Source organism: Natrix helvetica, assembly GCF_964273705.1.
Source record: "Natrix helvetica genome assembly, chromosome: 4".
Lineage (NCBI taxonomy): Eukaryota > Metazoa > Chordata > Lepidosauria > Squamata > Natricidae > Natrix > Natrix helvetica.
The window spans coordinates 57,578,243-57,588,730 of NC_138550.1; the positions used below are offsets into that span (position 1 = coordinate 57,578,243).

Genomic DNA, 10,488 nt, shown 5'->3' on the forward strand with positions numbered 1-10,488 from the left:
TGAGAAATATATACTCAGATTTAATGAATGCAAATATTCTATAACTAGGAAATCTGAAATCACAATATCAAAAGGTTTGCACAATTTTCTCTAGTAAGGGTAAATTTAGTTTACTTTCATTTCTATATCCAAAACACAGCATCACAAATTTCAAGTTTAATTTTGAGAGGTTTTGTTTACCCTTCGCATGTGTATGATTATATATATATATATATATATATATATATATATATATATATATATATATATATATATATATATATATATATATATATATATATTTTCAGTGATACAATTTCAGAAACAGATATTTGAAACTTTCTGTAGGCACTCTTTAAAAAGTTTTCTTTAATTGTGTGTCTGTTCATGGCTCCAAAGACTAAATGCAGTTTTGAATGTCCTATGGCAAAGTTTGCACATATACTGTCTTTTGAATGTGATAGCTGACAATGGTGGAGCATGATAAAAAAGTGTGTCAGACTTCTGTGGAACAAATAACTTCTCACTACCTGAAGGGGTTTCTGACAGGCTTGTAGGACTATCAGGTTCCAAAGGCTGTATTTTGGGAAGCGGAGGGGGTGGAGGCAAAGGTGGTGGTGAAGGAGAATTAGCAGAAGAGCACATCTCAGGTTCTTTTCGCAAAGGTTCTTCCGAAGCTTGTGCCATATGGGACTGGAAATGACTCCATAGTCGGAAATTGGTTCGAAAAGCCTTATTACACACATGGCAAATAAAGGGTTTCACTGAGCATAAAAGCTCTTGATGACGCTCTAGCTGCTTGTGTACAGTGAAAATTTTTCCGCACTTTTCACAGGGCCACAAGCCAGTCTCCTTATTAGCAATGCCTTCTTTTGGATCCCGGCTGCTTTCAGAGATCTCCTCTTCTACATCATTCACAGGTTCTTCTTTGATTTGAACTTTCAGCTGTTTTGAAACACTAAGGTCTTCAGGAAGGCATGAGGAATCTTCTGAATCAAAATTGATTTGCTCTGAGGAATCACTAAATACACCATCTTCTTTAGCTGCAAGAAAGCTGCCAATTTTGTTAGGCTCTGCTTGATAATGTGGTTTTGAAGCATTACTTACTTCACCATTGTGCTCCAAAACTGGTAAAGAAAAATTCTCTGTTGGAGCCATAGTATTTTGATTGTGCACCTCAACTTGATGGCGCCAAATACTGAAGGAGGATTTAAAAGTTCGCATACACTCCAAGCAAGTGAGCTTTTTATATTCACATGTGACTTCATGGTCATGCTTCAGTTCTGGAGAAGAAAACAGAAGACTGCAGTAAGCACAAACTGTTGCTTTCCGGCACAGCCGCTCATGATTTCCTTGTTCAGTAAGAGACGAAAGTTTAGCATTACAAATATGACACTGATAAACTTTTTTGTTTTCCACTGGGTTTTCTATGCGACTATCTTCTTTTGGTTTAATAAGAGTTTTATTTCCTCCAACCAGTTTTTCTCCTGGGTGCATTTTTATATGCTGTTTAAACTGTGACAGGAAGCGATATGCTTTCCCACAATAGGTACAAATGTAAGCTCCTCTATTTCTTGACCTAAGATTCCTTTTGATGACTTGTTGAGCTTGTGAACTAGCTTGTCCCTGAAACCCTGGTTTTCCACGTCTTAATTTAACAATCAAAGCCTTTTTAATTTCCCGTTCTCTTACAATGTCAATTAATTTCCTCTGGAATTTTTCATCTAAGACAGCATGTGAACTAGAAGCCGGCGAGGGGTTCTTTACAATTCCATGTTGTGTCTGGCAATGGGTCCAAACTTTGAAGTTTGTGTGAAATCTCTTATGACAAATATCACAAGCATATGGTTTCTCTGGATTGTGGTACATATTGACATGACGATGTAGGCCTGCTGTTGACCTGAAAATCTTAAGACAGTGTTTGCACTTAAATTTTTTGTTAGGCTTTGTTTCCCCCAGTTCACCACATTCATCTCTGCTAACATCAGAATCTGGAAAATCAACAAAGGGTACAGGATTCAAATTCTCTTCAAAATTGTCCTCCGACTCTGCGGAAATATGTTGATCTACCTTGATTTTTTTGAGGGGTAGCCTTCTGTCTGCTTGAAATCTTCTTTTAGCTGGAAGTCTATTGAGCTCACTATCTTCTGCTTTAAGAGAGTGAGTGAGTTCTCTGTGGTCATCTTCAGTCTTAAAACAGTCACTTTTGTTGACAGATGATAAAGTATCTCCCACTGTAATTCTTATAATTTCAGATGGATCTGAAAGTGGACTGCTAGGTTCCATTTTAATTTGTACTTCTTGAGAATTCATGTCCCTGTCTGTTGATTGAGAAGCACTGAAGGATCTGAGACGATGTGGATGCATTATCTGTGTCTCATCAACAGGAGCTGCTATTTCTGAAATATCTTTCATGGGTGACTTTTGTGATATTACATTCAACATTATTCCCTGTGCATTGTTCCCAACTGAAGATCCTCGAGAAAGCTTTAAATCAATAGAAGGTGAAGATATAGGAACTTGACTATCCATGGACAACGACCTTCGAAGAAGACTTTTTACAAGTGGTCCACTCCTGTCAGTAGTTTGGCTTTCAGGACCAGCTATCCTAGATGGGATTACTAATCCTAATTTTGAATAGTATAGTAAATTCCTGTCTTCACCTGAACTAGTTCCTTTGTTTCTTTCCTTCAGCAAAAATGTGGCTTCTGATGAACTGCATACAGATTCAACGGGTGGACAAACCTGTTTCAAGGATATTTCCTCTGCCTTTCTTCTTAATAGTTGATCACTTTCTCCTAGTTCATCAACTGCCAGTTCTTTTTCTACAAAAGATTTCTGCGATAATATTGCATTTCTTTTCATTTTACTTTGATCATCCATTGTAACTGAAGATTCATGGGTCTTTGAGTATCTTAAAGAACTATCTTTCAACCACCTCTTTTCATTTAGTGATAGGCTACGTTGAAATTCAGTTGACGGTTGTGACCACTTAGCTTTGATAGCAACTGATGACAAAAAATTAGAACTATGGCTTATATCATTGAAGGTTTGACCAACATTTTCCCCCTGTGTTTCATTTTTGCTCTGACAAACAATGACACTTCTTTTCTGGGAGGCACTTTCATCATCTTCTTGGAAGAGTATTTTCTTGATTGGACATGCAGGCAAAGGAACTTGAGGACTTCTAGATACAATGTTAGTAAGAAAGGAAATTCCAAGACTGTAGCCTACCTCTTGCACACCAGCCAAGCTGCTTTTCTCAACAAACAAAGATGATGAATAAATGTAGTTTAATACGTTATCAAAGGTATCTGGTTCACAGAAATCAAGTTGAAATACTGACTGAGATTCATTTTCTTTCTTAGTGAACAGAGACTGGAAGTATTCACTGCTGGCAGCTAGAACGTTTTTATGAGCTCGAAATTTTTGATCTCCTACTATGAGAACAACATCACAAAGTTGTCCTTTCAGACGCTGTTCATTTAAAGCACTTAAAAGAGAAATAGCATGTGCGGGATTTATATAATGCAAAAGTCCATCCATGATTAAGTTTATCTGAAAGACAAAAAAAAAAAAAACTCACATTCACAAAATAATTTAGATGGAATAAAAATAAATAAAAGAGAGCATTTTAAAAATAATATCTCCAAAGCATAACATGGCCTTAATATATTTTGTTTAGATTTTTAACTTGCGTAACATTCTATATCAATTAAATCAATACTGTAATGTAGTAAAATGCACAATAAAGGAGAAAAGTCCGTTTTAGTTTAAATATTTAGCAAACAAAAAAGTTTTAGCTTTTCACTACATCTCTGTAAAACTTGATAAAAATAAAGGCTGAATTGAAGGTAAAACTGGTTAAATGTTTAAAGGCTTCTTTTGAATTCATATTTAATTATAAATACAAAGGGAATAATTCCAGTTTAATAAAGTGGAACAAGGGGTACTATATACTCATTGTGAGTTGAATCTGAACAAAGATAATTGTTGATGATGCTCATCTAGGTTCTAATTGCTGGTAGGGAGGCGTTTTGGTCTCTTTTGTTCCCTTTTTGGCATGTTGTTTGTCTCTTTTGCATAGTATATATTGTTTATGTCTATGTGTTTCTTGTCAAGAGTGCCAAACTTCTAGAAATTCCATATCGTTTTTGATTTGGCTTGGTCTAGGACAGTGATGGTGAACCTTTTTCGCCTTGGGTGCCAAAAGCATGTGCGCTATCGCACATGCTTGCGTGCCCACCCCCATAATTTAATGTCCCCCACACTGTGCCTCTTGCGCATGTGTGCATGACCCACCCCTACTGCCCTGCGCATGCACGCACAGCATGGGGAGGGTGAAAATGGCCTCCCCCCCCCGGGAGGCCAGAAAGGAGCCATTTTCCAACTCCTGGTGGGCCTGGTAGGTCCGTTTTTCACCCTCCCCAGGCTCCAGAGCCTTTCTAGGAATCTGGGGAGGGTGAAAACAGCCTCCCCCCCCCAGGAGGTCCTCAGAGGCCAGAAATGGCCCATTTTCCAACTTCCGTTGGGCCCAGTAGCCTGGGGAGGGCGAAAAAAGGCTCAACAAACAAACCGGAAGTTCAGGAATGGACTTCCAGGTTGCCCGTTGGGCCGTTTTTCTCCCTCCAGAGGCTTCAGGAGGCTTCCATAGGTTCGTCATCATGGTTCTAGGATGATCAGTTTCTCAACTGAGACTATGGTTGTATCTGTGCATATGTTATGAACTTAAAGAGTTTTCATCATGTATTTTGAATGCTAGCTGGTGTTCATGGATGCATTCTGTCAGTCTTCTGCCTGTTTGTCCTATGTGTGGTTGTTGCAATCATTATACTGTATGTTGTAGATAACTACTGTTTTTTTCTTCTGGGGTTGCTGAGTCTTTTGATTTATTTAGGATATTTTAAAGGGTTTTTGTTGGTTTGTGTGCTACACTGATTCCAAGTGGTTGCAGTAGTCTGTTGGTGATTTCTGAGACACTACTGATGTATAGCAGTGTTACTCTTCTTAGAGCTTGTATTGGTTGTGCTGTATTGGGTTGAGTGGTCAGGCACTTTTTGATAAAGTTGCATGGGTATCCATCGTTGGAGTATGTTGCATAAATACTGTTTCCTTTTTCTGCTGTTCAGGATTGCTGCAGTGAGTTTGTGCTTATCTAACTAAAGTTCTGTCCAACAAGAGTAGCAATTTGTTGTTTTCTTCTTCCCTGGTAAACTTGATTCCTTTGAAAATGTTGCTGATGGTTCTGTGGATGTTCTCTAATTAGTCTTTTTTTATTGGTAGAGATTTCATCTACATATGTGATCCATATTTTGGGTTGTATTTGTGGAAGTGCTATAGCTTCTAGATGTTACATAGCAGCCTCTGCTATAAGTTCTAAAACTGGTGATCCCATAGGTGTGCCTTTAATTTGTTGGTAAGTTTGTCCATCAAATTGGAATATGTGGTTAGGCAGAGGTTTTATGAGATCCATAATCCTGGGTGTTTCAATCTCCGTGTAATTTGGTTAAATCAAGTGTGCTATGGAACAATGTTGACATAAATTCTTTGCTAATTCCAAATCTATGGACATTAACAGAGTTGTGATATCAAATGAGACCATGATTTTGTCCTTCTCTATAGTCACGTTTCTGATCGTTTGAAGGCACTGTAGTGGAAAGATGATGGATGTTTGCTTCCTCTTGTGAGGTGCCAAAGTTTTTTTGTTAATTCTTTTGTGGTGTTGTAGGTAGGGGTCCCCACTATTGATACGATTGAATGGAGAGGTATGTCATGTTTGTGTATTTTGGGGCATTTGTAGAAGCATGAAAGGATGGGTCCATCTCTTCTCATCTGCCACTGTTTATCTTTGGTAATTTGGCCTTTTTTAGTGAAGTCATGGATCTCTTGATCTGATTGTCTAGTTTTTGTGTTGCATTAATGTTCACTGGGATGTAAGATTCTTTGTCTTCTAGTAGTTCTTCTGCTTTTTGTAGATATTGTGATCTAAATCAAGTACACAAGGTTGCTTCAATACTAGAGAAATTAACTATATACCAATTTCACACTTGGGCAATTATAGCATTGTCAGAGACTTAATTCTGTTCTTAGTGACTTCTTTGCTGTAAAATACAGAAACTGCATTTTGCATCAAAGGTGAAAATATTATCACTCTATATGGATAATGATCTGGTAGACAGTCCTTCAAAAAATATTCTTCTGCTATCGCTGACTGAAATGTTTACATGGGATCCAATATATTTATTATTTAATATTTTATTTTCTGCCTTTCATTGTAATTGCTGAGTTGATTCATGAAATCTTTTTTATTGGATATGCAAAGCATATTCATTTAAAATACGTAAGGAGTATGGAACAATGTATGGAAATGCATTTGACCTGATATAATACTAGAACAAGTTTAGTATTATATGAATGTAAGCAGCAAGCATCTTTCCTATTTTTTCTCTTATCTGTTATAGCCATAGCGCCAAGTCTCTTTTTTCTGCTCCAAATTTGTTAGAATCATCTTCCCCATTTTCAGATGTAATGGAGAGTATAAATAGTTTAAAGTAGTCTCCCTGCACAATCATGCGGAAGAGAAAAGTGGAACTAGGCTCTTTGCGCTTTTTTCCAGTAATGTTCCAAGATGGTTCATTCTTACATCTGCAAAAGGTCTTATTCTTTAACAACTGAAATACCAAAGGAAATCAAGAAATTTAATCCTAAATTCATACTACTAAAAATAAATAGAACGTACCAGAAATGTTTTTCTTCTTCTTGAAAACACTTCCAAACAAGAGAAATCTTAGATTCAGGACTGCATTTACTCCTTAATTGGCAAAGTCTTTATGTCATGAGGTCTGTTATGAGGAAAAAAGAAATTATGTCTATTGTAAAATAAAATTAACATCCAAAAGTATTTTCTGAGTAATTACTGCTCCTTGAACATGTAAGAATAACCATACTAAAAATGTTTTTCTTGAGGACTTCTCTTTTCAGAATGTAATTTCAGTAGGAAACAATCTGTTTTGGAAACAGTTCAAAGTAGTTGATTATAACTTCTAACTCTTTAAAGCAATGGAATTGTATTTCAAAAATCTCCAAAAAACCCTCTCCTTTTTCTGTCCTACCCTCAGTACAATTCTGAGGACCTGAAGGGGATCTTTTCAGGGACTGCTTCTAGATTTTGGAACTCTTGGTTAAAGAAGCCAAACTAATTCAATATTTGATATTCTTGTTGCAAAAAATATGTTCTCGATCAGACAAGCTTTTGGACTTGAAGTAACATCTCAGTATGGCCCAAAGAAATGTGCATTGATAACTGCTACTTACTGCTTAATATATCTAATATCTTAACTGATTTTATTTCATGTTTTGGTTGCATTTCCCTATGATTTAATTACCCTAACAATTCCTTGCCCTTAACTCTTGCTATAGTGCCTGATCATGGCAGAGTATGTGTGCATTCCTGGGAGGGAAGAGCATGAGCAAAGAAAGCCATAAATGCATGCCAAGTTAATGTGTGTACGTGTGTACGTATGTATATTCCCTTTATGAAAGTCACCTCACATGTCCAGCCAAAGCAAGAAGACACCTATATTGGGCATCAGTGATATAGGAAAATGCTGGAGACAAATGATCATTGTAGTGACAATGACAAAGGCATCAATGAACATTGAGCAGAAGGCAAATTGATCTACTCTAGTATTTAACCCCCCCCCCAAAAAAAAACAAAGGATACAAAATATAAAATGATTTGCAATTAAATCTACGTGATTGCTAAGACATGAAACTTGATGACTTGATGGTTCATGATCAATTTAAAAAACCATAAACTGAACACAATAGGTAATAAAAAAGTAGAATATTGTATAGATTTAATTAAAAAATATATAGTCAGCTTTTTTTTCTGGATACAATGGTAAACAAACCCTAGTCATGTGTTAGGTATTCTGAGTGCTCAGTTCATGCCCATTAGAAATAATTCACCCCCCTGCTACAAATAATTGCTGTTTTGAATCTGAGGTTCAGCATATATACAAATAGTTGCATGCACTTAAGACGTTCCTTTGACAGACAGTTGGGTTAAATCAGTGATTGTCTATGTTATTTAAACAACATCTGCGGAGTCCTAACTGGAACACTGAAATTAGGTGAACTTGTTTGTGAATCCCAGAACAGAACTACCCTGGTTGGATTCATTTCCAACTATAGACTGCTTGTTGCAAACTTTCTCCTCTGTGCTTTCACACACACAGTAGCATTGTCTTCCGTCTCCTGCTTTCCTGGAAGTGGGCACCGGATAGGGAAACGCTAACGACATCTGGGATTGAACATCTCCTTTGGCGTGCTATGCATACACACACACACATATACACCATTTCAAGCTTGTAGTCTTTTATCCATATCTGAGCTTGCAAACTGCCAATCATGCCTAGGCTTGGGGAAAAGGCCCTTTCCTTTCTCTGTAGATAAAAGCCTCCAAATATAGAATGGGGGGGATGCGCGTGCGCATATGCTTGGCTGCCAGGAGTTTGGGGAGGCGAGGAGCTTGTGAGGCACCAAATTGTCCTCACATTGAGTTAGCCAGTGCGACTTATTCCGTCCCGACCCAGCCGTTCCGAGTCAGCTATGCCCAATGAGCTGCGTCAAGCAGGCCACGCCCAACCAGCCACGCCCACCTAGTTGTGGTGACTTGGCTACTGGCCCTTTGAAGGCAACCATAATGCTAATGCAGCCCTCAATGAAATTGCGTTTGACCCTGCTGTTGTAGTGGATCTTATTTTCCTGAATTTGCCTTTTCTGTACAATGGAGTGTTGCTTGAGATTAAAAAAAAAAAAAAGTATGAGCTGAAAGTCTGCCAGTTAATTTGAACTGCAATACTCATGATGATCCCTAGGTAGCAAGATCAGTGACAAGGGACTGTGAAAATTATAGTTGTAGATACATAGACAGTTGCAGACTTCCTATCTCTGGTCTACTACGATTGATGACCGTCTCTGTACTGTTCAAATACAAATCTCCCCCATACCTCTCTGCTCCCTCTCCTTCCCACTAATTTGTCTTCTCTGTATTTTATGCAGTGGGCTTCTACAGGAGCACATATTGGCTGATGATATAAATATGAATTTTTTTACACTCAACTGCAACTAATCAGCCGCTAGTAATAATGACACTCGAAACATAATTAATCAGATATCACTCATGAAATTCAAAACCCTCTAAAGATTGATTTTTATCAGGAGGCAAACATCCTTTTCAAAACTCTTTAATGAAAGCAGTGCTTCTAATCATGTGTGGTTTCCCAGGAAACTGCAATGTGAAAAGTAGTCCATATACAGGTCAAAGAAATGCTCTTCTAAAATGTATAAGGACATTATTGGTATAATTCCCAATCATCACAGTATTAAGTTAAACACACCTTGAGAATATTACTCAGGGAAGATAAGTTTAAAGGAAGTGCTTGCACTTGTACAGGCTGCATCCCAAGGCTTCCCAATTCAAAATTTGTTATCTCTGGCTAACACAACTTTCTCAAATTATAATGTCCCTCGGGTATTTTGACCTTTAACTTTCATAAGTATTTATTCACAATAAATGATTAAATAAATAATAAATAATTCCTATACTGCTTGGGAATTTTAGGAGCTGAACTTCAACATTTGAGGGCTCAGAAATGGTTGATGGGAAAAAGCATACAGTGTTAATGGACCCTGAAACTTAAGACATCAACACCCACCCTTCCTTTCCGCGGAGAACGAGCCTGGCTCAATTATGTGTTGTCCAAAATGACATCATACGATTCAAATCCCATTACTGCACATTCATTTTCGGCGCATGCTCACTGCGCTCAATTATACCCCACCCAAATTATTATTCCTAAACTAATCGCGTAGGCGGTTAACGCTATTGTATATGGGCAAAGCGCAGGCGCAACCCAGAAAAGAAAGCATCCATGAGCTAAAAATGGGCAACAGACATGCGCGCTAGGCAACTAATAAAAACAACGACGTGAATGTATGCCACAGAGTGAACGCGTCTATTAAGACCCACGCATGCGCTGTGAAGGGGTAAGAACTCGTTTTGTAACTGGCGCAGGCGCACACAGGAGCTTAAGACCGCAGCCCTAGTCGGTAGGGGGAAAATATACCTCAGAGTTACGTCAGGAAAAGACGCCTTTGTGCACGGGGAAACCCAAACCTTTGTCCAGGAGGAGTCCCACTTTAAAGGAGCAACAACTGGGGTCTCTTACTTACCTTCCGCGCACCCCCTTTCCTTCCCCCTTCGGCCGTCTCCTTTTACGATTCACCCGCGCGCGCCGCCGCCACCGCCGTGATTCCATCCATCTTGAATTTGACGTCATCCCACACCAGGGATGAAGTCATCGTTGGGAACGCTTATCACGTGCGCATCTTTTCGATTGGTCGAGGTTAGCCGGATGGAGGAGGGGGAACGCGCCCGATTCTCAGGCTTGGGGGGGGGGGGGGAGACGCGGATTACGACGAAGAGCCCTGAGGGGAGACTCC

General features: G+C 38.6%; 1 protein-coding gene across 2 annotated transcripts; it reads right to left on the minus strand.

The window, feature by feature from the left end:
• Window positions 1-285: 285 nt before the first annotated feature.
• ZBTB21 (zinc finger and BTB domain containing 21) lies at window positions 286-10,255 on the minus strand. 2 transcript variants are annotated; one of them, XM_081951315.1, is made up of 3 exons: window positions 10,219-10,255; window positions 6,719-6,821; window positions 286-3,537 (listed from the first exon to the last, which is right to left on the minus strand). In XM_081951315.1, the coding sequence occupies exon 3, from the start codon at window positions 3,523-3,525 to the stop codon at window positions 349-351; it is 3,177 nt and encodes a 1,058-aa protein (XP_081807441.1). In that variant the 5' UTR covers window positions 3,526-3,537; window positions 6,719-6,821; window positions 10,219-10,255; the 3' UTR covers window positions 286-348. The 2 variants fall into 2 exon arrangements, with proteins under 2 accessions (XP_081807441.1, XP_081807442.1); XM_081951316.1 differs by lacking the exon at window positions 10,219-10,255 and adding an exon at window positions 9,702-9,822.
• Between the last annotated feature and the right edge of the window lie 233 nt (window positions 10,256-10,488).

Excerpts from the sequence above, each read along its gene's own strand:
- ZBTB21 (XM_081951315.1), bottom strand. The coding sequence starts at position 3,525 with ATGGATGGACTTTTGCATTATATAAATCCCGCACATGCTATTTCTCTT.